The following is a 27,236-nucleotide window of genomic DNA, read 5'->3' on the forward strand; positions in this document are numbered from 1 at the left end:
GACTATACAGCAAAGATACCCATATTAGCAAATGATACCTGCTACTCCTGACATTCATACCTAAGCAAATAGCATGTGGGAACTCCAGCTCTGTTATTTCCTACTCTCTTTACACCTGTGCTTTGCCTTTTTTTACAGTTCATAAATGCAAGTGAGGACAGAATTTGGTAAACAATCCCATCACTGAGGCATAAACTAGAGAGAGTTCGGGTTCCTCCAGGGAATTGGGTTTCCTCTGAAGAGCTTGAAAAATTAAAAGCTTTTAAGCACTTATTTCAGCCACTGTAAATAGGAGGAGGTGATGCCAAACAGTTGCATGGCAGTCAGAGTAGCCAAGTCAGGTGATACCTGAACAGTCACCACTTTCACAGCAGGACTCTGATTGTGTTGGACCTCCAGTTTTCTTTTTTCCCCTGGCAATATATACATTACCCATGCTATGACTGCACACACAACTGCAAAATATGGGACATATCATACACATTTGCTCACTGGATTGGATAAGTCGGTGATACCTGTCACAAGAATTAAACAAACTGCTTGCACTTTGCCTCAGTGCCAGTATTGTTGGCCCTTTGGGCAAGTGAAGAACCCTGTGAAAAAGCAAGTGAAACTCATCTGGACTAGGACTGCAGCTAGTGAACAGAAAGGACAGCAGATGGCCTAAGTAGCCGCAGATGTTTCATAAATGATATTTCTGGAGCATCACAGGCAAGAGCTACACAGATTTGGGGAAGAGCATATGGATGCATGTGTGGGTGTTCCTGAGTGAGGCCTGTGGAAAACTAATACTATGAGAGTAGCAGAAGAGTTGGCTGGCTGGCTGCTCTCTGCTAGAAAGCTGAATACAGACTGGATCAAGACAGCAGCAGAGGATAGCCTGCTTTCTTTGACTGGGCTAGGGAATAGGTGGAGCGATGGGAGTCATCTGCTGGATTTGCTTAATCAAAAAGCCAGAACAACAGAGGAAGAGACTTCTCTTAGGCAGAAAGCCTGGATACATCAACAAGAAAATTGGTAGAAATGATGGACTGAAGGATGGTTCAGGGTATACTAGAGTTATACTCCCTATGTTAATCAGTTGTTAAGAAATGTCTAAGGATTTTAGGTGTGGACTTAGAGCATGGGTTAGTGAACCACCCTCTACCCATTCTCAGAATCTATATCCAGATTTAAATCAGATTCCATTTGATTATAATCCACCAAAACTGCCTGTCCTACAGCCCTGCTTTTGGCAGAGACTCTGCAGTAACTGTACTATCTGAGGTACTACTAACACATGGTTGAATGTGGCTGACAAGAAGCAACCCATTGCTTACCTTGTTAGATCAGCAAATTGCCTCTCTGCCTGTAGAGGCTTACATGCCAGTCCGATGACCCTAAAGCCTTGCGCTGTATACAGCAGAAGCTTGCTTTCGAAGTTTAATGGGACTGTGCAAAAGAGAAAAGACAGTTCATCAGGACATTTGTCTGCTTTCTAAGAAAAGGGGAATAATCTTGGAAGCCTTGAAGCAGGAAAGGTTCCTGTCCTGGAGAACTAGGAGCACCGCAGAGGGTACACCTACCATTTACAATAGGCCAAAGGCATTAAGGACAGCTGCTGAACTGAGCTTTGCTCAATATGAAAATCATTGCCTCTCCTGTCACACTGTGCTTAGGATCCTAAGCTGTTGTGCAAAGGCTTGAATGCAATGTTCTGGTGCCTCATGAAAGAGCTGTGCTCTTCTAGCTGCTCTCCTGAGGTATGGACAGAAAAGAAAACCTTTTTTGATGTGTACTGAACCTCTAAACAACTTTTTCAAAAATCTGTTCTGGTGGGGACTGCACACCTTGTGCAACAGTTTGTACCTGCTCTTGTCCCTTAGCAGTGCATCTTTGCTGAGAAAGGGCTGGACGAGAGCTTAGCTTTAGACTCGTTGGAGCACGACAGAGAGATTCTAACTTGCCATGCTGAGGTATAAAGTCTTAGACCCAGAAACCATATTTGGACCTTCCATTTCATCACACCATTAAAAGTCACTTATATGTATGTGTTTCTAGGAAGCATTTACACATTAGCTACCTGTTTCTGCTCTGCATAACTTGGCTACAGTTTCTGGAGCTCCTTTTGTGAAGACCTCTTGTTCCCCACCAATTTTCTGAGCAATGACAGACATTCTCTGCAAGGCTGAAGAAAAGGGAAACTGGTATAAGATGATAATTCCTTCCACTGGGGCCTAGAAGAAAAACAGCAGGATTAGTCACTGCAGCAAGGATTTTAACCTCAAACCGAAGGATTTTAGGCTTATCACCTGAGCCATGGTGAGAAGCTGACCCAAAATATGATTCACCCTTGCCTCTTCTCGAATAAATGGGCTGGTTTCTCACAGTGGGACAGAAAGGACTGTGGATGAAAAGGGGATGAAATTGGACAGAAATGTCTAGCCTAAGCAGTAGGAAAAGCTCACTAACAGTTTTAGCAGACTTTTGGATACATTTTACTGAATGGAACTCAGTAGTGAATATCCTTTTACGTTAACAAGGCTCTGCTAGGTCTTACGCCAGTCTTGCAAAGCAAAAAGGGATGTCTGAAAGCCCTCCCTTGGTGTACATCACTAGTCTGGCATCAGCTGCCACACTCCAGTGCAGTTTCAAGTGCTTTTATCAGCCTCCATTACTCCACTGAGTTTGGACTGAGCCTGGAGCCACCAGGAGGGCTAAATTCCTGAGATGGACAATCATGCCAGCCAACATCCCTCTGCTCAAAGCTCTGTTTCTGATATGAGCAGCAAATTCCCCCAGCTTCTCTCTCAAATCAGAGAGAACGAGGCGATTTCTTTGCAGGCAGTGCAAACATGATGAAGTGTAGAAGAGCTGTCTTGGGTTAGGACAACCAAGCATGACTTTTTACTGAAAAGTAACTCTCATACTGACAGTTTAACTTGTTCATGGACATGTATCTTTCAGATAGCTTACACTGCTGGCTTTAGGCCCAGGTCTAACAATTGTAGTATGTGTGGATCCTTGACCTTCAACCCGGTGTGCAGTGGAATCATCTATCACCTGTGTATTGAAAGACAAAAATCATTTAGATCATACACACCAGTAGAACAGAAAGGAACCTCAATGGATCATTTAGAGCCTTTCCTTCCCTCAAAACAAGATATCTCCTCCATTCCTGAGAAGGGTTTGTCTAACCTCACATTAAGGAACTGACAGAGAATCCAGTGCCTTCCCCAGCAATCAAGTCTTGTGCTCCACCAGCCTCACTGATATACCGCTGTTTTCTGCACAGCAAACAGATTGTGTTTACTCCCAGACAATAAATACTTTAACCATCACAATCCACTCAAATGTGCAAAAATCTTTTTTCCTAGATATAAGGTAGACCCAGTAGAAAAAGAATAAGTAAAAGTCTTCCACAAACCAGTTGCATTTTTTAACCATCACAACATGACTGTGAGGAACACAAATGATGATGATGTCAAAGGCCACAAGATAAATCCTGTTTCAAATAATTTATGACTTTGCCAGATGTCTGCCTAAGGCTGAAACAGCAGGGTAATGCCCCTGGGGAAAATCATCCTCTAGCTCCTGTCATTACTGGACAGTTTATTCCCTAAACCTTGGCTCTTTTTATACATTTTTCAGATAGAGACAGATGTTCAGTGTGTTGTCACCCATGTAACTATCTAATCTTGCCCTGAATCTCATCTTGCATCAGCAACAGCTTGTGGCTACACCTTCCACCAGGAAGTGTATGAGCTGTTTTTCTCTTACCCATCTCAGATTTGCAGCCTTTCAGTTTTTGCAAATGCTTTTTCCCCACTTTATCAGATAGTAAATAGGAACACTGATGGTGTTTTGTAGGCAATGGACAAAGACTGAATGCAGAGTGCTTTGAGATCTGCCATGCTTATGCTGTTCATATTACTTCATGGCAGCAGGATACGTGGCTTCTCTCCAAGCCATGCAGCCTTGTGCCATCTTCAGGTTTGGGATCTCATGCCCATACGAAGTATCTCCACAGTGATGGAGCTCTAACAAAGGTCAAAGTTTTGTATCCAGTTCAAAGCTGGCAGAAGTCTGTTACATGCTCTGTAAAACCAGTGTACATCTGCAGATAAGCACAATTCCTGTCATCTGGCAGCTGCAGTCAAAGTTGATACCCTAGTGGGATTTGCTTAATATCCAAAACTTCCAGTCAAATGATCTAAGTCCTCAAATTTCCCCAGGATAAAAGGTTTGGGCAGAAATAAGGAACATTTCTTTAAAAACCTGAGCATGTGGTAGCCCTTCTGGGGTTTAGCTGTTTCACTTCTGTGTGGAAACTAGCTATTTGCAAGGGAGGACTTGGGACACTTCTCCTTTGTGAGAACACCAAAGCTTCCCCCCCACACTATTAGCATAACAACAAAGCATAGCTTTACCCAGTCAGTCGCCTCAAACATTTTCATGTCTAGCGGGTCTCCTTGGATCTTGCCATCCAACACAATTAGTGAATGACAGACTACCATTGCTCTGAACGCTGGGGACCAAGGCAGGCTGTGGTCTGCACGGAAGCTCTGAATGTCCTGGAAGCTAATGCAAAAGAGACCAGATAAAGTATCATCACAGAACACCAAACAATATCTCACTAACAGCAAAAATTAAAAAAACACAAAAACAAAAACATAAGTCAGAGACTATTAAAATCCTATCCTGTGATCAGACCATGAGCATGTTCCTGGGGACTTGTCCACCCTTATGAGTTACTCCTCACTCACTTGTTAAAGGCTGGGATACACATGCTCACAACAGGCATATTCTGAATAGGCATATTTTAAGTACTTAGGGAGTCCGTTGGGATAGGACAATCTGAGGAACAGATTACTATGAAAAATCTTGCTTGAGGCTTGTGGAAGGATTCTGAGCTGTGAGGCTGATACAAGTTGGAGCATCTTTGTGCGTGCACATTCCTGGATAGGTAAATGGGCAAAACCACAAGCACTGCAGGAACTGAGTGGCAAGCTCATGGGTAACAGGGACTCCCTGTCATAAAGGGTTGGGGCACTGCTGTAGCTTTGAGATCTGACCTAGCACGTCTACTCCAGACTACCCTGCCTGTGAGTGCTGTGCCAAATGCTGGCAACATTAGCTGCATCTTTTCATGTGGAGCAGGACCTGGGATGAGGTAACCAACTCATTTCACAAATGCCATAGAAAAAATATTGGAAATTGAAACATGTGGAACTTCAAACAGGTGCTTGACATTAGTAGTCCCTGAGACTTGTTCATACAGCTAGGAAGAGAATTCAGTCACTCTCCCACCAAACTTTAATGCCATTGCTTGTCAAGAAGCCTTACCAGTTTCTTTCAGAGGGCAGCAAGCCCCAGAGATCCAGGCCATCCTCTGTTAAGGTGCCAGTCTAAGTTAAAAATATACATTTAAATTAACTTCCCACATGACAGCTCCAAGAGAAATTTAAAAAAAGACACATTTTAAGGAGTTACCATCCAGAAAATGCCAGCAGAGAGCAAGCAAAGGTGTTACCAGCCAATTCTTATGCTCCAAGGAAAACAACAATGTTCAATATTGTGTGTTCAGACAGCACAAAGTCAAGAATGCAGGACTGGTCAGTGTGTTTCTAAAGTGCAATGCAAATACTTGACCAAAATCCATCTTTTCCCACCCCTAGCATTGCTCCCATCGGTAATAAGAGAGTAACCAACATATAGCAGGTACTTTGTCAAAGCAGATGAGGTTCAGCTGTCCACACATGTTGATCCTCTGTGGGCTGATGCAGAAGATGCCCTTTTTCTTCAGCCTCCGCTGAGTATAAATGATCCCTGTTGTCAAGGCAGCTGGCAAAGCTGGAGGGACAGCAATAGTGATAACATCCAGAGCCTTCTTCACTACTTCCCCTGCCTCCTCCTGACATAAAACCAGAGGCAGTTATCAGCAAGAGGATGGCAGGCACTGCTCCTTGGATCATTTGTGTACAGTTCTCTTCATCCTTTCTTCCCTGTGCTGCAGGTGTTTTCTGCCCATGCTATATCACATACTCATCTCCCTAAGAAATGAATTATTTTGATTTAACCAAAGGCTTTGAGTCTACACCACTGCTAGAGAGTAACCTCCAGGGCTTCCTTCATTCTGCTTTCTAAAAAGTCTGCCAACCAGAGCTAACAGCCTCCTCCAAAGGACATGAGTTCAAACATGCCAGGCAGGTTAAGGAACCCCCAGGAAAGCCCAGTTCCCCATAATGCAACACACAACAGCCTGCCATTTTTATGGACATCCAACCAACTGCCTGTAGACACAGCTCTGGGCTCCATATTGGGGTAACAGATAAGACATATGTGGCTGTGCTGAAGAGGAGAGCAGAATGTGTAAGCTAATGATCTCTCCTGACCTTATGTTCTAGGAGGCGTGAAAATAAATTGTTTTTATCTACAGGAACAGACACAGAAGTAAAAGTCACATTTCTAAAAGCAATCTCTAATTTGGGGGCTTACAGGTTGGTGCAAAACTGACTGCCAGGTGTGCTGAGTGTTGGCAGTGTTATCTCGGGCAGTCAGTATCACTGCTAAAGCATTCAAAGCATTTCAAATTGAGGTCCAGAACTGAGACATTGCAAACTGAAGTCAATATATAGTTCAAAAGGATTTGTCCATGGCAAATCACTGAAAACCAGCATTATTACTGTTTTTGAGCTTCAGGCTTTGAACATAAATGCTGTATTTGGTGTGTTGAATTTCCATGATGTTCTTATTCTCCCTTTACTGATACTGTTTTAGACCACAGAATGCACTAGTTTGATAGCATTTTGTATCTATTTTATGTAAGGATGGAGCAGTTATCCTTTCAGATAAATGCACTCACAGAAGAGGAAGTATTTGGTATATCATACTGATATGACTGAACCTCATATCAGTCTGACAAAACAGTTCCAGTTGCTGTGATTATATCTGCTTGTGTTTTATGTATTACAAGGTGAGAGAGTTAAACAAGGAAGGAAAAGCTGAAAAGCAGACTTTTCTTAAGCATACTTTCTTAGCTATCCTGAGGGGAACTCATCTTCTGAGACAACTGATTGTAGATTATCCCACAGGGAAAAAAGATTCAAAAGCTGAACAGCAGAATCAAACTTGCCATTCAGGACCTAGCCCTTCCATTGGCAGATAATTGTTGATGCACGGCACAATTTCTGGAAACTTTCTAAAGAAGTTCTAAAGGAATAAAATTTAAAAAAATGCTAAACTACTGCTTACCATGTACAACTATGTCTTACACAGGCCTGAGTCATCTAGAGAAATGGAAAATAGCATGTGTGAACTTTTTTTAAAAGGGTTTCAGGGGATCTCCAGAGATATAAAGACCAGTATACCAGAACCCTAGGTGTATCAACAGGCTTTAATTACCCGCATCAGGCTCACTGGGGCCCCCATCCACACCTTCTGCCCATGGGTTCAGGAATTCCATTTAAGCTCAGGCTTGGGCCTTCCTTCCTTGCCTAAGCTGTGTTGTAGAAGTGTTGGTCTCTGGCATTGCTTCCTGGATGGACCCTCTCACATTTACGCTGCAGTCTTGTCTGTGGTCCTGTCTCTGGCCCCATCTCCTGCTGCTCCTGACTGGACCCTGGACCTGATTTATCAGTTTGCCTTGTCTGATGGACCCTCTTACCAGGAGCTGGCTTTGGTTGTCACGTTTAGATGCTGTTGGATTGCACTCTGGGTGATGAGGGCACTGCCTGTGCTGTGGTCACCCTAGGATCCTGGCTTGCCTTCCCTCATGGAGCAGCTGGCCCTTGCTGCTCTCTAACACAGTAAGTCTAAGTTCTATGTTGAGAAACCTGATTAAAGTTATGCTAAAGAATTAATGGACTCTTGATGTAAATGGTACACTAGGGAAGAGTCAACATAGTCTTCACAAAGGGAATTCATGTCCCATAAACCTTCTTGAGAACTCTGGAAAAAATCAATGGCCCCATGAGTATGTGACCCAGTTGCTACAGGACACTTGGCTTTTCGAAAGCTAATGATGATGTTATTTCCTCAAAGCTCTCAAGGAAGCTCTCTCTAAGCTGGGTGATAACTAAGTGAAGGCTATATTCTCTCATAAATGAGTATACAAAAATATGAAACAAAGGGCAGCAGAAAGTGGGGAGTTCTTTATGACAGCAGTAAACCTCAGGGATCTGTGTTCAGGACTCTGTTCTTCAGGGCTCTGTAACATGGAAGAAAGGTAGCTGAAGGGGTGGACAATAGTCTTAAATCATGAATGGTAGGGAAACATGAAATAAAAAGCAGTTATTCATTAATTCTCTAAAACAAAAACCTCAGGTGCCTTCAGAGGATTTACCAGACAGCAGGTATTAAAACACTGTCACATAGTACATAATGAAACTGGAAATAACTGCCACAGGTGTGGTCAAGGCCAAAGCATAAATGATTTCACAAAGTTATTAAACCAAGCTCTAGGGGACAATCCAATAGCGGCCATTAAAGCTAGGTGATCCAGACACAAAATCTAGCTTAGTGATTCCTTAAACTTTTTTCTCCCAGAAGCTAGAAGACTATACCAGGAAAGAATTGCTCTATACTTGCCTCATTTTCTATGCTCTTTCCCTAAGCATCTGATATCTGCTACAGTGAGAGACAGTGGACTGGGATAAATGGGTCTTTGATCTAATAAACTACAGCTTTTGGAAGCTGCTTTTTTAGAGTGGCATGTTAGTCTGTGTCCAGTGTAACCTATGATCCACTTGTAATTTTTCTAGGAATGTACAAAAAGTCCTACTAGAACTCTGCAAAAACTGTTTGCAAAGTGCTAAGCTCTTAGGATCTCCTATTTCTAGAAACCAGTCTGCCCACCACATGTATTGCCTTATCTAGCCTCTGCTCACTGCTACACGTCACGGAAAGAGACAGTCAGCATACAGCAGGTTGCCAATCTACAGGATACACATAGCACACACAGGATTTGCTAAGACCTCAGAAAAAATGACAATTGGGAAAACTGGATTTTGACACCTTGGAAGTGAAAATATTAGTTTTTTTGTGTTGCTACAAAAACGATTTCATTGAAAATGGCCTTATATATTAAGGCAAGAAGGAGACTGAAAAGGACCATAATTCTTATACATAAATGTATATGAAGCCACTCAAGTTGCAAGTCTTTTGACATTTGGAGTGATGATGTGTCCCACCTTCTAGAAAGTAACTCACCCCACTAAGTGCAAATACACACACTGCATAGATCATTCCAATGGCTGCAAATGCTATGAGGAACATCAGGAACCGGAGAGCATCTCTGTACAGCTTGAAGTTCATGGGTTTAGGGTAGAGAATGGACCTCACCAGATCCCCTTTGGCTGTATTGAAACCTGGAACAACAAACCAAAATCATTCCAAGGGGAAACTATTTCCAGAAGTTCTCTAAGAAAAACTGAGGGCTTTGAAATGACAAACAATTGCTATAACTTAAAATAGAAGGCCCAGATCTTTTATTACAGTGTATTTAAAACGACTTTGTAGAAGCCTCCTAAAAAAATTTTATTTTTCCTAAGCAAGATGATGGTTTTCAATGTCTCAGAAGCAAAGACATATTGTTCTTCCTAATCATATGCTAGGGGTTTCTATAAAGGTCAATGAGCCAGGCAAACTGAAACAATGCATATTAGCTCAGTCCAGCCTGAGATATCAGTTCTCAGGCTGACTGTTGTGAGTTTGGATTAACTCCCTTAACTTAATGTGACTGGGCACAACAGATCTTTAAGTCAGACTCTGGTCCAGCTAGAAAAAGCATGAAAATTAAAGCAAACTGAAGAGTTGACTGACCAGTCCGCAGCACCACAGCTTTCACTTCTCCTCTGTCATCTGCCTTGGTCTGTATGACCTCTGTTCCACAGAAGAGGACATGTTTTTTGTAATCCTCTGCACAGTGCATTCTCCAGGGCTTGACGTTATCAGCTTGAGGTAAGTGGGTCTTTGTTACTGGCATACTTTCCCCTAGGGAAGATTATCCTTAAATACACCTTAAAATTAGCCTGCTGATTTTGCAGGAAGTACAGTATCTAGACAGATGGCAAGAGATGGGTATTCACTAGAGAAACCAGTTTAGAAAAGAGTTACATTTATTTTGTGACATCTTCAGAGTGAATAAGACTTTGGAGCCTAACAAGCAAAGATCCACACTCTGCCAGATAAAAGCTCTCCTTTGCATCAGTACAGCAGCTTCTTGTACGTCTAAGAACTGAAAACAGGCCAAGGACTCCAAATCCTGGCTATAGGTAAGCAGACTTGAACAGAGACCTGAACTGATGTTGCAGGACTCCAGCTAATGGCTACAACTTGTTTATCTAGTTTGAACCTCATGTGCTGGTCACTACTCTATTCCTTTAGGCAGATTAAACATGACATTGCCTATTTCTCCTTCCTAAGAAAAAGAAGAGCCTTTAGCTCAGTGCCTGACAGGTGACAAATATCCTACTTACATCAGAGCAGTTACACTCAGATAAAGAAGCAGAAATATTTTTACTGAGCAGTCAGCAGCTGAGGCTTTCTACAGGAAAGAGTTTTCTGGAATTTTTCTCTTACACTAAATTTTAGAACTATTGGTTTCAGGTTGATTCAGACAGAGGCCAAATTTAAAAACAGGAAACAGAACTATGAACAGATGCACCAAAAATCTTGCTTTTCATTAAACTCCCTCACCTGCTCTCTCCTCCCCTGCTATCACATAAATGTGGGGATAACTGCCTTGAGAGTCAGGAAGACATTCCAGGACTTTGGAGCAGTTGCAGTGGCCAGAGAAGAAACATTCAGAGTGCCTGAAACCCATACAGCCTTACTGGACTGTATGCCCTGTGTGGGAACAGCTTTGTTCCATATCTGCCCCTTCTTCTCCTGTCCTGTCTTTCACTGTCCACTCTTCTTTCTTTTCTAATTATAGAATCCCTTCCTAAATACCTCATCCCAGAAAGGAAGTAAAAGATGATCTGCCCTTCTCAAAGTCCATCTTGTCTATTTAGATAAGCTAGGGATAACTGCAATTCAGTCTTCGCTACAGCAAATATCCCAGAGAATCCCCTTTTAGGCTAGCTATGGACAGTTTCATAATAAGGATGATATATTATAATGCTGTATGTCCTATGTCACTGGCTGAAGCCATAGGACTATGATGATGTTTTGATGGTAAACTTGGGAGAGGGAAGCTGTACCTGTCAGCATGCTTTCATTTACAATGCACTGCCCGCTGATGAGGATGGCATCACAAGGTAAAAGAGCTCTGCCCGCTTTCAAAACCAGCATGTCTCCAGGGACAAGAAGGTGCGATTCCAGTTCGTGGAAACCTGTAGGTGACATGTAATGTAAACTTTTTGCTTCATAATTTTCTTTGCAGTAAGGGGAAAGAAAAAAAAGAAACTACCAGTTGAATAGCTTGTTACTTCCTTGTAATAGCTGAAAACAGACACAGGACTGTAGGACTAACACTATAATCTCCCCTACTGAGAAAAGTCTGGGCGTGATTCAAACTCCAGAATTCTTTCTTATCTCTCCAGGAGCCCAACCAATAGTTATTGTTCCAATATGCTCACCTAATTGAAGAAGTTTGGATCCACATTTCTTAGTCTGACTCCATCTTTTTGGTTGCATTCCAAATAGCATGGCAAAGAACAGACTTCAAATGCAGCAATTAGGTGGACTTACAGCTATTAAATGGCTAATCATGCAGTGGGCTTTGATAGCACTGCTTTAAGAAAAATGACATAGTTTTTTCCTGATAATTTTGTGATAAGACTCTGCTTATGAAGCTGTGCATATGACTGATGTGTTGCAACATACTTCTAGGTCAAACTAACAATCTGCAGAAACCAGTTAACCAGGTTGATGGGCAGAAACGGAAATTGTTCTGGAAGGAATCTGATACTAGACATTCTCAGCTGTGAACTGAATTACTACAGAAATGAAATGTATATTAAGAAAAAAGTATACAGGAATCACCTTCCTTATTTCTGCAGACAGTAACCATGGTGTTGTTATGAGACTCAACCAGTCTGTGCAGTTTAACCGATTGCTATAAATTAAAGAACACAGAAAAAGGTTACATTTTACTGTATGATGCAATTCATCCACTAACGATTACTGCTCTGTCATTTGTGGTTATGAGAGCCCTCATATGAACTGGAGTCTGGCCCTGCCAGAACTGTGCAATCACACAGAGAAAGAAACTCCCTGCCCTTAATTATGGAGAAGGTGTAACGGAAGGGTTACAAAGCAAAGCACTGGAATGGGGAAGGGAGGATTTGGTAAAGAACCACATGGATTATTATGACTACTAAGCTAGGCCATTGTATCTGCTACTACATAATGTCACGAGACTAAAATTCTGAGTAACTCTCATAGCACAGTACATGTGTGTGTTGTAACATCCCAGGCTTTCCCAGATATTAGAAATAAATCCTCCTTGTGATGAAAGCTGAGGTGTCTTACCTGTCTAAGGTCATAGACAGTCAAAGCGATGGAGAGGAGAGACATGATTATGATGGCAGCAGCATACTCCATGTAATCTTCAGCAAACCACAGGCACACGCTGAACAGCTGGAACACGTAAAATGGATTTAAGACCTGTGTGGAGAGAGAAGAATACTCAAGAGTTGGTCACATTTAAATGGCTCCATCCCACTAGAGATGGACTAGAATAAAAGCTCATGAGTTAAGTGTCAGGTGCTTTCTCCTCCACCTTCTAATTTTGTTAGCAGTGGCTTCAGTCTAATTGGACTAGCCCATTTCCATTTGACAGAAGAGCCGAATAACTGGTCCAATAAGGACATTATTTTGGATGTGAATAGCTCAGCCCAAGCCTTGTTTGGCCCGGTTCTTTAAAAGAAATGAAACAGAGCTGAGAGGAGGTCAGGTTGTGAGTGTGGGTGGGGCTTGCATACGATAGGCACATCTCCACAAACACTCTGCTTAGGCCAGACATAGCTAGCTCTAGTCTGAAAAACAAATTGGTGCTTTACACGGTGCTGTGCACAGAGTCATGAGCTCAGCGGATCTCTTTGCACCTGAAGGCATATGCCAGTCAGTGCTGTTCATTTCATCTCCGCTGTTTAAGAGACAGCTTTTGCTCCTAAAGTTTCATTTCCAGTGTGGCTTGTATAAATTCACTGACCCTTGCAAGGCCAACAGAATGAGCTCTCAGGACACAGACATGAACAAACACTAAGCAGCAGTACAGGCATGGGGATGGAGGAGAAGGAACGACATGGATGAAATTAATTTATGGTGTGGTTTCACAGAACAGCTTTAAACAAGGTATGAAGGGAGAACGTCCTTGATGGGTGAGAACAGGGAAGCTAAACTAGACAGAGAATTTATCATATTCTATATGCATATTCTGTCACCCCAAGTAGCCTCAAGAATAAAAGCAAAAGAAATGCTGAATACCTCTTTGATGAGTAGTTTCCAAATAGGGATCACTGGAACATCAATAGTGTTTGGCCCACATATCAGTCTCCTGCATGGGATAAAGATCTATCACTTACAGATACAATAGTGACAATGCAGCTCAAGAAGCTGTATCTTTCAATTGTTCTGAGAGCTTGTATTGATCCCAATCTAAAGGCTTCAAGGATCCCCCCCCCAAGAAAATGGTAAAAGATTAAAAGTCCCCAACGGTGCTCATGTCAGAAACAACTGTATCAGTGAAATCTACTCAGAAAAGAGGTATAATTACTCCCTTAAGCACTCAGGGAGTTTTAAAATGTATACCTGACATTCTGTTCATCACAGGTGAGACCAGAACCAAATTTGGCATGTATAGCTGAACACGTGTGGTGATCTTCCAGGGCTCTAAAATATAAATGGAGTGTTTTCCTTAGGAGGTTTTTCCCAAAGCATCTTGATTTCCTTAGAGACTTGTGTAACCAGGGCACTGAACTCACCCAACTTTTTGGAACTGTTTTACAGAGGTATTCCAAACATATCGGATTCTTTGTACTTGGATACTTTTCACCTAAAAACAAAACAGGGGCAACAACATTGGCAAAATAGCAAACAAAAATACTCCCAGGCCTGCTCATAGGTCTCAGATATGCTAGAAAGCAAGGTATCCTCACTGTGATGGAGCGCAAATAAAGCAAATGGGTGGGGGAGTAGGCAGAGTTGCATTTACTAACTCTCTAGTTATGTAATCGTGTGGGGTCCCCACCCTAATGGAGGTTCCAGTAAGCGCTGCAGATTTTTAGGTCAAGCAAGTGCAAAAGCAGCATTTTTCTCCCTCCATTTTGTGAAGCAGGAGTGTAGTCCTCACTCTCACTTTGCAGAACAAAGGGAGAAGATCCCTGCTGCAGTGATGGGTATGCAGGCAATTCCCAAAGCCTGGCCTCAGTCTGCAACACCCACATCTTCTGTGACGACCTTGAGCAAAGGGAGGGGCTCTGGGCAGTTTGCAGGCCTGGTGCCGAGTCCTTCAGCTGAACAGACGAGCCAACAGACAAAGATGGCTATTTCAGGAAACTTCCTGAGTCACTGCTAATGCTAAGCCCTTGCAGAGCAATATCCATGAGGAATACATGCTGCTGTTTATGACTTGCTAAATGACTCTGTCCTGCCCCACGCAACAATAATCTAGCCTGTTAGAAATAATACTGCTTCATATCAGCTGAAGGAAGGCAAGGCTATACGCGTAAGTCATATAGCAACCAGCCCTACAGGACTCTCCCTATCTAGTGCAATAAGCACTACTATAGGCCCATGAAATCCATTTGCAATTCGTGCACTGACTCAAAATAGAACTACAACCATAGTCATTAACATAACAAGAGGTCTGTGGTTAAAATTTCATGCAAGAGGAGCTGTAATATTTGTGATGCTAAAAACTGAAGTGGGAAACGAGGGGCTCAACTTACTGCAGGAACAGGTCCTTCGATAGCCGTCAGGCACTACACAATACTATGTAGACTTAGGTGGCTTAAAAGGCAAAGAGGTTTTATAATTGATAAATAAGTAGGAGCTTTTGGATTGCTAGTGAAGGATTACATTGTTTGCTCTTGCCTTCTTTGAAATCTGTTTTTTTTCTGCCTAGATATTTTGACTGATATGCATTCGATCCTCTGAAGAATGTTACAAATTAATCTTCACTTTCATACTGTGCCAGTTGATTAAACTAGCTGGCACTAAACTTTCTTGTTTACCTTATTCTATGCCCACACAAAACAGCAACAACAGCAACAGCTTTTTTCAGCTAAAGTTAGGTTTATAATAAAAACTTCTCCTAAAACATGCTGTAGGCAAAAAATAAATGCTAGAAAAAGTTAGAAAAAAAAGTTAGAAATCTACTTCCTGGAGGGGAATAAAACTCTTTTATGGGCTCCCAGTGTAGTGACCTAGCGTCTATGACTGAAAGGCAGAAATTAGGAAACCTACCATTGCATTCCTATCGCACACACATGGATTTCATGGACCTAAAGTAGTGCTTATTGCACTAGATAGGTAGAGTCCCCTAGAGCTGATTGCTTTATGCTTTAACATGTGATGCTAAGCAAGACATAGAGCAGCTCTGTCTGGTACTTTTTCTAAAATGGGAATAATTGTATCTACTCAGCTCATCAGGGTCCTTGTGAACTTTCTGGATCAATTAACCACCTGCATTCTCCCCAGTGCCATGCTGGGCTCTCCAAACTATGGAACTGGCAAAGACCAGAATACATGTTTTGCAGGAGCAGGAGCAATCAGCAGCACAGGCCCTGACTCCAGCAAATGTACTTTAAAGCACAGATCGGTGCATACATAAACAAGAAAGCAAAATGTGCTTCAGAGACCCCTGATGAAATGTTCCTGAAGAACATCAGCATCCTGAAGATGCTGATGCAGCTCTGCCTAGGCACTTGTCTGCTCTATTCCCCCTCAGCTAGCAGCAGCCCAGACAAAATAAGCTCAAATCTGCACTCATCCGTGTTTTCATGTTGCTGTTGAAGCTATGATGTACAGCTCCTCACAGCTTCCCTTCAAACATACAAACACCCCTACGTTCCTTGATTCCCACGTCAGAAATGAGTTTTTGTTTTGGAACTCAGATTCTTCGTTCAAAACCCAGTGTCTTACAGGTCTCCTGTTTATAACGTAGGTCTTCTCTCAGGAGAAGTGATGACTTTTTTTCCCTTGAGTGAGAGAGAGGATTTTAAAGAGGAGGTGAGTACAGTTTCCTGAAATTTCTAGCTTGTTTTGCCACAGCTCACAGTATTCATCAGGCTGCAGGTCTCTTAGCTCGATGTGTTGTTTCACAGTTCACTTTCACCCCATAAAGCGTGGCTGAGATTTGCTGTCATGTCCCGGACACTGCTGGGATAAATCTGCTTACTTGTAAACTTGGCTTCATTATAGCTTCATTGAAGATTGAACCTTCCCCAACAACGGCTGGATAATCTGATCTACTTTTTATAAGTGCAGACACAGAGATCCATGTCACATTCTTACGAGAATAAATCCGGAACTCATCCTAAACAAATAGAGAAAAGAAGTATCATAATTTCCCATGCAATCAGACCAAACTCACTATCACCCCACAGTAAAGGATTACTGTAAGTCTTTCTAGAGCACTGCTTTAGCCTTGTTAAAGTGCTAACCAACCTGGGCTTCCCCACACCTGTGACTGATAAATTGTTTGCAGAGGTCAGAATGTCCTGGTGAAATCAGCAGAGTGGGAGCAGAGGCACGGTAATGTCAAAATGTGAGTAATGCAAAGCAATTCCCAGAACACAGGTCTGGTGCTCAGCTGATAAGGAAGGAATGTGAACACCCAGGTCATGCTATAGAACAGGCAAACAGTACAGGACAATCTGAGATGCAGTGACTATACTGTAAAGGGAGGGTCAAAAACACATAACTCTGTACCGCAGAATGTATGTGGTTTAGTGCAATACCTTTTCAGTCATTCCTTTACAGCTCATTGGATCAAGTGTGTTAGCACCACGCCTTGCTTACAGTAACTCTAGGCAAGCCTTTGTCGCTAAATTCAGTTCATGACCTTACTCTTTTATATAATACGTTGAACACTGGAATTGTCCAACACAATTAGTGTTGGTAATGCAGTCTTAGTGATTAGAGAAACTACTGTGACAAATACCATCATGTTAAATCTCAGCCCAGAACACTGAATCACATGCACTGAAGCCAGCTAAGGGGCTGACCAATACAGTACATCATATTCAGTGTGTGAGAAGTTTGTGAATATCACCTTGGCATGTGGGAAAAGCTGGTTACCTTAAAACAGCCTAATGACATGCCTATAGGACAACTGTGGGTATTTTCTGCCTACTATTAGCCAGGAGAAAGCTCCACCCAGGCTGGCATTTGTGCTAAACCAATACAAGACTGAGATTACAAGTCTAGAAACCTTTTATATTCGGATATCAACAGAACTCCAAGAATGATCTGGTTATAAAGGGAATGAATTACCTTCAAATCAAGGTTCTTCTCTACGAGGACAACATACAGATTTATCATTTGCATTAGAACTGCCTATCCTTGCTTTGGGTAAATATCTCAGAGGAGAGAAAAAAACTGGGTGCTGATCCAAGTGCAGGTGGAGAAGAATAGATTTTTTCTCGACTTTCACATACCTTTCTCTAAAACCTTTGTAACCACATTGTCTAAAATGGGTTGTTTTAATCTGGGTTGTATAGAGGATAATGTAGACATTCAGGCATTCCATTCTTGAAAGTATGGCAGTGCTTAAAACTAGGAAACAAACCATTCTCTCAGTGCCCAGCACTCCAGTAAAATTGGAAGGATATCCAAAGGGTAACTGTCTCCACAGACCAACTTGTGGGAAGGTAACACAGGGGTATGAACAGAAGAGATGCCCTGTGGTGACTGCTGATACTAGACAAAAAATCCTTGACATGCATCAGGAATGAGGGGGAGTGCCTAAGACCTGAGAGACCAATGAGTTTGTAATAAGAAGCTATCATAGCCTTCTAGAATAAAAGCCTCCCCAGTGGTGAGGTTCAGAAAGCATGGTTATTATACCTCACTTGGAAATGACAACAGAAATATAAGATTCTGTACCAAATATGAGTCCCTTTGATTTACTTACGGGTTCAAACAATTGCTTTAAGACTGTTTACATATCTTAACTCTTCGTGCACTTTTCCTCTTAAACTTGTATTTTGAGTAGAATAACATTTATTTTCTGATATTTATCTTTCACTTAAGTTTCAGAATTAGTAGACATTAAGATGCAGATTGAGATGAGGAACAGTGAATAACACAGGTGCTCATTGTTTGAACTCAAGTGACTCAAACTTCAATAACAAAAGTGTGTTAATAGGCTCTCATATTACCATTGCAGAGATGATGATAAATTATGAATGAAGTTACATGCAGCAGAGGAAAAATCCAAGGATCAAGATAATGGGATTACTTGTATCCTCATCAGCAGAAGCTATCACATTTGAGAACTGACATAATCAGAAAAAATGTAGGGAAAAAACAAAACTCTCATTTTCATGCAAAGAACCCAAGAAGAAAATCTGAAATTGTCAAATGCCCACAGCATACTTTCAGAGAGCTTCCTGACAACAAGAATGTAAGATATAATTCAATTCTTCTCTAATTACATAAAGGTTCATTTAAAAAGTCATTTATTTGAAAAGTATTTGGCATGGCTAATCCATTTAAAATGACACACGAGAATAGGTAATTAAAAATGCAAACTGAAATGAAGATTAAAAAAGGAGATTAGACCTAATATGGTATTTTTTGAAGACCTGTCCCCAGGCCTGTTAGGATGCGGATTGCTTCAATACAAAACATTTAACAGGCAGACCCATGATTTTCAAAACGAAAGCTTCTAATTGCATGCTGTTGTGCTCACTTGAAGAAACAGGTCAAAAACAGTGATAGCAAATGATCTGTTCTGCAATTTCACATGCCATTGTTTTAGAATCTTCGAAGTAGAACAAACCAAACTTCTGGAAGTGAATCAGCCCTTCCAGTTTCCAGAGTATTCAGGCTCTGCTGGGATTATAAGTCAAGTTTCAGTTTGCTTTTTCTGTTTTTTTTAGTAGATTTCATGAAATGAAATCAGGGTTTGTCTATGTTGCAGAGCTTCAGTGCAGTCCTCAGTGGATAGAAATCTCTGTTGAGAAACTATTAGCAAAAATAACAGTCCTGAAAGCATTATGTGCAGGATTACAGGCCTACTTGACATGGGGAAGAACTGATGGAAAGTGAAGCATGCAAACAAGAAAACAAGCAGTCTATGCTCACCCTGTTTCTTACACTGATCCCTCACCATGGACTATTGGCCACTGTTGGGAACAGGATGCTGAGCTAGACAAACCTTTGGTTTGGCCCAGTGTAGCTTTTTTCATGCTCTAGCAATATGCTATGAAATACTGAGGTAATCCTTTCCTAGGAACACTGAGACACATCAGCCAGCAGCACTGTGGAGACAGCGTTGAACCTGCACATGGCTCAGAAAAAGGTAGCAGACTTCGTGATTTGGAGGAGTTGAACAAAGCAGCTCCATGTTCACTAAATTCCATGACTAAACTTGGGCAGAGAGAGGCAAGTTCACCAGGACAACCAAGTGAGCAAAAAAAGGATCTTCTGGACAACACCAAGCAAAGAGATAGTTTAGAATCTGCAGCACAGATCTGCAATGTGGACAACACAGGAATGGCAGAAGGGAGGAGGAGGGAAGAGTTGAGAGCAAACACCACATTCATGAAATCACAGATACTACAGGTTCTTTCATACCAATTTCTTTCAGCCTGTTGCCAGATGAGCTGCTGCCCTCCATTCCAATCATCTTCTAATACATAATTTGTATTTGTGGAATACTCGAGGGTTCTTTAGATGAATGATGCCGAATGCAAGATATTATTGCAAGATATCAGCAGTGTGAGAGATTTCAGCTAATTGGATTCCCTCACCTTGCAATTAACTACGTACTAGGGACTAGTTTACAGGTTAAAGTAGGCACTTACTGCTGTTCTAAGCAGTACAACGTCTGCTTCTTCCAAGCTGCAGGGGATGCAGTTTGCCCACACATCCCATTCTGGCTTCCAGTAAAATAGCAGCAGCAGAGCCCCACAGGACAAGATGTATCCAGCAACGCACAAGGCCTTCCGGCAGCCCTGGCTTTTGTAGCCAAATATCTCCTGTAGAGCAAAGACAAGGAAAAAGTGATCGCAATTTTTCTTAAAGAAACACCTGGAATACTATACTTTCTAATGATCCACTGCTCTCTCATAAGGTACTGTTTTGTATGGTACTGTGAGAAAAGAAGTCACAGAAGTTACACTGGGCTTTTATGGCTCCCAGTCATGACTGGAAAAAAGTTTTCCACAAAAGTTTTCAGCCACCTGCACAAAATCAGGACTGCTGCAGTTTGACCCAACTTCTAAAATAGTTTAATGTAGTTGTCAGACTCTTCATTAAACAGGAGGACTGAGTTGGAATGATATCAAAGTATTCAAGCCCTAAACTCGAGGTCTTGAGTCAGGAATCCAGATTTGCTTGGTTGGCTTTTTCAGGTCCCTGGGCGAGACAGCTGAAAAGCTTGAGAACATCCACTCTAGGAGGTAGAGAATGATGCAGACCCACTGAAGCAGCTGAGACAGTGTCTGCTTTAGAATCAGCAGCAATATTGATGTTCTGCCATAGCAGTGAGTCCGTGCTAATGCACCTACACTTCTTTAGAGACTCAGCTATGTCTCTGTGTGATGCTGAATGACACTGTGTGCCTGCATGAGCTGGAGCTGCTTTGAATGGCTTGGCACAGGCATAGCCTTTGTAGGGTAGTTACCACCTTTCATGATAGCTCCAGCATGGGGCTTTCAGACCATGCCAATGTGCTACTGTCCTAACATCCCAAAATAATAATAGTAATTGTTAGTAATAACAAATAATGAACACTTGCAGAATGCTTTACAGAAGGAAGCTACTCACTGAAGTCATGTGAGTAGGTATTATTATTCCATTTTTAAAGGTGGGGAAATTGTTACACTGAGGCAAGGTGACTTGCCCAAAACTTCAAAGGGATGACTGTCAGCATTACAGTTCGAGAGCTGCCTGGTCTTGGTACCACTGCCAAACTCCCTGTCAGTAGCACCAGCAGGGGCTAGCATACAGTGAATTTACAGAGCAGATCCAACCCTGATCTTTAATGGGAGATTGCATGGCCACAATTACATCAGGTAACTAGGAGAATATGCTAACGTAAGGGTTAAGATTCCTCAATCTCTTTCTTCCTAGTATACCTGCAGCTGTTGGGCAATCTGCTTCTAAAGATCAGATATGTGCAGCTACGGATATTGCAAAATCCATTCATAAGGGGAGAAGAAAAGGGAATGTAATTGGAAGGATGAGTAGTACATAACTCCTGGTTCTGTGCTGGTGTCTCTGCTTCGTATGCAACATGCAGGCCCTATCCAGTGGCTCCACTCACTGCCATGGCCTATCTACTCATTCTCCAAAAAGGCAGACGCCATCATCCTAAGTGGTGTCCATATGGTTTCTAAAGGGAAGAAATTGGTAACTGTGGCAAAAGGTACTGCAGACTACATGTGGAAGAGGACTGCGTTGCATGGGACCTGTTTATACCACCTTGAGATGCGCATGCTCAGCATTTTCAAGGTTCCTATAGTCTCTGACCAGCCCATGAGAATAAGATATAAGGCAACTCTGCAGCAGATAGAATCAAGCTCATGGATGAGAGCAGGTCAGCAAGGTTGTTAGTGGTTAGTTGGTCTATCAGTCACATGCTATTAGTATTCACATGCTCCTACAGACAGGGAGAGGGAACTCCACTCACCTCTGTCTAGTTGTATTCTTAACAAAAAGGTTACAAAACTGGTCTCAGCAGCAGCATACACAATAGGATATACAATGATGCTAACATTGTTTGCAGCGATGGCTTACTAGCAAGATACATGTGCCTGGATCCACACATTACATTTTGTCAGCATGGCAAAGAAACTCCCAAGGAGACAGAGATGCCTAAGGGGAAAACTGTTAAAAGAACGTGCCTTTGGACTTCCTCCAGTAAATAGCTGAACCTGGAATAACTGGAATAATCTTCTCAGATAGGGATGGGCATGAATATCAGGGTGGGGAAGCATGAGATTGCTGCTATGTGCACCTTGCTGCCATGAGTGAATCATTCCTTTAATTTCCAGCTTTTGTGCCTTACACCCAAAGACTGATAAATCAATGTAATTAACAAGGGAGAGGGTGGGCACCAGCATGTTATTGGCATCATTTGCAATCATCTTCAGTTGGCAGTGTTCTTCCCTGCTGTAAGTGCACTGAGATGTTGAATGATTCTCCAAGCTTGACATGACAATATAACCAAGAGGTCCACCCACCAAAGAGATGTGTTTGGGGAGATAATGCTGTATTCTTTCATAATGCCAAGTTGGGATTAGTCATGTGGCGCAACACATCAGTCCAATTTTTGATATTTTTGAAATGAAGCTTCCTTCCTGCATTATGCAAATCAACACCTGAACGGGCTGCAATAAAAATATGCAGCAAAACAAAACAGTATCCTGGTTCACCACCGAGCATCCACAGTACAACACACAAACAAAAGAGCAAGCAAACAGGAAGCACAGAGCCAGGGCAGACCCTGTCTAGGAAACCATACACCTATGTACCAAAGTATGTATGTGAGCTCTGTCTACACCTGCATATGCTTCCAGGCCTTTGTTTTCCAGAATAACTTCCCTTAAACAACAGTTTGATCCCTTAGATCTCAAGACGTTTCACAAAACCAAACACACATCAGTATTCCTTATCTTGCAAATTAGGAAAGAAGAAGAGAAGGCAAGCAGTACAGCTGGGAAAAAAGGCTGTGTTCTCAAGTCATCCACTGCACTGTCTGCTGTATCTTGCTGCTGCTCACACAGTGCATATTCTGCATTACGGACATGAACACTAGTGTCAGTTTAGGTTGAGTTTCTGTGTTTTGATGAACATGACATTCCTGAATGTAAGTGTCCAGGGGCTCTAAAAGAGGGAACTGGGAAAGAAAAAAACATCAGATGTTAACTGCTGTTTTGTATTTGGCTGTGCAGCTGGATTCTAAAGACATAGCAAAGAGAGGTTTTCCCATGGTTTGGAAGCGTTTGGAGCAGGTAACCTGGGCCACATCCATCCAGGAGCAAACCTGAGCTCAGAAACTGAGCTCTGAACCTAACCTGTCCCAAAGGTCACTGGGCAGGAACCTGTCAAAGCTTAGCTTTAGAATAACACACAGTTAGGTTGGAGTGTTTTCTTTGACTCTCTGTCTTCAGCAGGAAGGATTATAGCAAAGAATGCTGGGTTCATAAAAAATATTTATTAGGTAAATGATTCCTTGATGAAACCAAAACAGTATTTGTGCAAACACTTCTCACTTGTCAAATAAGTCAACAAGGGAAATTCTTAAGAATTCTCTTCTCAAAAAAGGGGTGAATATTAGATCCACAACAGAGGTAATCACAGTGTGCGTTAGGAGAGGGGAGAGCAGGCAGACACATGATGCAGGTCTCTCAGCAGGTTCATCTAGTCATATGAACATCTACATCTACAGTAACTAGTGTTTGGAAATCCTTCAAGCTCATTCAGCATTCCCGAGGTCTACACTGCAAAGTTCTGCAAGCAAATCTATGTCCACTATGGCAAATGATACTTCCAGGGCTGGCAAAATCCTAGTGTCAATGTCACCAGAAAGAACATGTCTGTCCGGTTGGTTTGTTGTTCAAGAGAAAAGAATACTTTTTGCTGGATTGTATTTCATTGCAAAAGGAGGCTCTGCTGATGCAGACATGCTGCTTGTGAGGATGAGCCTGATGAATGCAGACCTGCACCTTGACAGCTTATCTACTATGTGGGCGGGTTTTAAGGGCTTGATGTACGCATTTGGCATATGTGGGTCTGCCAGGGCACCACACACAGAGAGATGGTGGAAAACAAAGCCAAGATTAGTTACCTGTAAGACTCTAAAGGGCTTCATGGTATCTCACAGGAGTTAACACTGCCTACAAAATAGGCTAGTATTCTGAACCCTTCTCATCCCCGCAGCATAAATTTTAATAAATCCTGGTATATTGTAAAACTTTGTTTTCTCACCTATTAACACGACCTTTCCCTTGAGATTCCTAACATTTAGAAGAGTGATATGAGGATTACACAATTAATACAGAATACTTTGAATTCTTGAGTTAAGGGTCTAGGGAAGGGGCACAGATTACTGGACAGAAAAAGCTCTCAGACCTGTTCAATTGGCAGAAGATGTGCTTATTCAAAGGAAGGCTCTTAGCTGCATTTGGTTGCATGAGCATCCAAAGCCAGCGCTCAAGAGCTTACCACTCTTGTGTCCAGCAAGTCTTTGTTACTTGTGGTTAAAAGAAAAATTGCCTAGGAGTTTCAGGTCATCTACATAGCAGAAGTTAAACGCAAAAGTTACAAACAAGTTTGTTTGCAAAAGTTGCAAACAAGTTTAGGCACACTTTTCCGTGGTGAAAAAATGGCCTATAGCTACCAAAGAGCAAGAAGCCTAAACAGTGGCTGGAAAACATTACATTTCTGGCAACCCAATCACCAGGTAACCTATTATGAACAACCTGTTGCTATAACAACAGATAATAGGATTAGACTAGAAAGAGTGGTTAAGATTCACAAAGAATTTAATAACTGAATCTCATTCTTAGCAGCTGGAATCTGTTTCATTACAGGTTTGTTTCCATTCCCTCTGAAGTCAGTAGCAACATTCACAGTTGTTGCACCAGAAATAAGATTGTGCATTTTAGTTTCTGCCTTAAGATTTGAATTTTTCAAACTCAAAGTATATAAAATTCCTGACCCAGATTTCCCTCACAATTTTGGCAGCCCAAAGGAAGCAGAGAGTTGCCAATACGCAGCAGCAGGTTGTGGTTTACCAGCTGGCTGACTGTGGCTGTCCCATCCTTTCCAACATAAGCAACTGGGGAACACGAGGTTAAGACATGCTTCCAGTAAATCCTTCCTGGGGCAGCAGCCCATTGAAGTCCATTACAATCTTTTGTGCTTTAAGGCTTCCTCAAAGGGAATGATGAGCCGCTAGCCATTGAGAGGAGTGTCAGTTGGCAGATGACACAAAGGTATGTTTTTCTTCCCTCCTCCTGTTGCACTAAAAACTACTTACTCTGAAAAAACACCTTCAAGCAGACCTTTCTGAAGGAAAAGAAAAAAAATTCTAATTCCTAAAATAAATCTCTTTCTAATACCGTTATCTATTAGCCCTCTCCCCAGCAAGCTGCTGTGTACAAAGTGCCCTCTCACATTACCGAAATCTCTTCAGTATTACAAATGGTTATGAAGAGAGAGGGATATTATCTCATGCCCTGAAAATAAGTTGATCAGTCTCTGTTGGGTACCAGGAGAATGAATCTTTGCTTCTGAGGCATCCACTCCTGCAGCTCTCATTCAAGCAAGCACGCTTCATCCACATGAGCAATCCCAAAGATGCGCATGAGGACACATAAGGTAGATCTCCTAAGTCAGAATGATTGCTCTTAAAAACAGGTCTGTCCAGCATCTCAGCTTTAGCAAGAAATGGACAACACTGGAGAAAACCTAGAAGAATTTCTGCTCATTAGAGCTCCCCAACTGTCTCCAGTAAAATGGACAGGTAGTTCCACTGAAGAAAGCAGTGCTTGCCCAGAGTCCAAATGAACTACTTGCACACTTTCAAAATTCATTATTATTTAACTCTGTAAGAACTGGCACCTGTGCAATGTCAGCTGTTATATTATTACATCAAGTGATATGATCTTTCTGAAGAGTCAAGAATTACATGTTGATAATTTGGTGCAGGTGGATTAAAATGAGTGTAAAAAATAATGTAGAAAAATATTTTTCATGGGTTAGAATTTTAAAAAGCAGGGTCACTGAGACATTATGTGCCAGTGTCACTTGCTGTAGCTGCCAATAATTTAAAAGATGTGATTTTAGCAAAGAAATTATATTCACACTCTTTTACCCATAGGCACTCTCCTTCTCTCTACTTTAACACAGCCTTTCTTGTCTCTGCTGCGCTCTGCTTGCACTCTACTGTTTTCTTATTAATTTGTCTGTGATTTTCAGACATTTGGGAATCCCAGGTGAATGAACACTGTTCATGTTCATCGCAGACATGGAGAGCCTGGCAACTGCTGAACACCCTGGATTCACTGTGCAGATAGACTCAACACTGTGCACACACACTAGCTGTGCATGGAAAACATCAGATTCACAGTGCAGATCCACGAGCACTGGACTCACGCACTCAGGGTGACACAGGTGAGAAACAAGAGCATTACTGGAAAAGTAATGTGGGACAGCTGGTTCCATGTGAGCACATCTTGTATGTCCCACTGATGTACACCTGGAACTGGATGCACTGGGTACAATAGTGTGCCTCTACCCAGCATCAGCCAGGTCCATGTAAGCCTAATTAGCTCAGGATCAGTTCTGGCATTGCTGGTGACAGTGCTGGTACTGAAGAAGGAAGAGAATGACAGGCTGTTCATGGTCCTAGAAGGACAGGAACAGGGTGGAGAAGGGCCACAAAACCAGCAGCAGTTTGGGGCCAGGGAGCAGTGGCACCTCAGCATCAGTGTCAGAGCCAGGAGTGGGGTGGTGGGGCAGGTTTACTAACTCAGCTGCAGAGCCAGTTGGGCTCTGTATTGCACTGAGCTAATTATTCCACACCCTCAGAGCCAGTGCCTTGTGCTTCCTGCAGTGCTCACTTCATGCTGTGGGATGACTCTGTACTGCATTCTCCAGAATATCCCAGATTACCCAAGCCTGTGTTATGCAAAATGTGACATCTCCCCTTCCCTGGATCGCTGAGAGCTGACTGAAAATATATCTTTTTGTCTAGGGATAGCAAATGTTCATGTTTTTCCATGCCATTCTCTCTTTTTCACTAAAACAGAATTCTCGATGAGTAGATTTTGAGGATTTATCCAGGATTTCTGGAAGTAAACAGCTGTATCAGCTTGGATGGGACTGTGCATTTCAGTAACTTTGTAGGGCTGCTGTATATCCAGAAATCCTACATATAATTCATAGAAAGATACAGATATTGCAACTGTACAGCATGGGAATTTCGAGGAGCACTATATTTACCAGGCATGCATGACAATTGTTGCTGTACAGCTGCAATATGTGCCTGACATCTCCGGGATCTGTCAGATGGATATACTGTGTATGTGAAGAATAGCTAATCTATACACACGCAGTCATGCCAAAGC

The 27,236-nt window shown here is 42.1% G+C and overlaps 1 protein-coding gene across 1 annotated transcript in view; it reads right to left on the reverse strand.

The window, feature by feature from the left end:
• The window catches only part of LOC112981713 (probable cation-transporting ATPase 13A4), a 42,478-nt gene that overhangs the window by 14,451 nt on the left and 791 nt on the right, over window positions 1-27,236 (reverse strand). Inside the window, exons 2-17 of the mRNA XM_026097573.2 lie at window positions 19,962-20,135; window positions 16,328-16,465; window positions 13,911-13,981; window positions 13,738-13,818; window positions 13,414-13,483; window positions 12,457-12,591; window positions 11,968-12,040; window positions 11,184-11,315; window positions 9,802-9,972; window positions 9,190-9,347; window positions 5,705-5,893; window positions 5,326-5,387; window positions 4,410-4,560; window positions 2,956-3,042; window positions 2,063-2,216; window positions 1,320-1,431 (exon numbers count right to left, since the gene is read on the reverse strand). Coding sequence (XP_025953358.2) covers window positions 1,320-1,431; window positions 2,063-2,216; window positions 2,956-3,042; window positions 4,410-4,560; window positions 5,326-5,387; window positions 5,705-5,893; window positions 9,190-9,347; window positions 9,802-9,972; window positions 11,184-11,315; window positions 11,968-12,040; window positions 12,457-12,591; window positions 13,414-13,483; window positions 13,738-13,818; window positions 13,911-13,981; window positions 16,328-16,465; window positions 19,962-20,135 — 1,958 coding nt within the window. The remainder of the gene's footprint in view (window positions 1-1,319; window positions 1,432-2,062; window positions 2,217-2,955; window positions 3,043-4,409; window positions 4,561-5,325; window positions 5,388-5,704; window positions 5,894-9,189; window positions 9,348-9,801; window positions 9,973-11,183; window positions 11,316-11,967; window positions 12,041-12,456; window positions 12,592-13,413; window positions 13,484-13,737; window positions 13,819-13,910; window positions 13,982-16,327; window positions 16,466-19,961; window positions 20,136-27,236) is intronic.

This window comes from Dromaius novaehollandiae, chromosome 9 (genome assembly GCF_036370855.1).
Source record: "Dromaius novaehollandiae isolate bDroNov1 chromosome 9, bDroNov1.hap1, whole genome shotgun sequence".
Lineage (NCBI taxonomy): Eukaryota > Metazoa > Chordata > Aves > Casuariiformes > Dromaiidae > Dromaius > Dromaius novaehollandiae.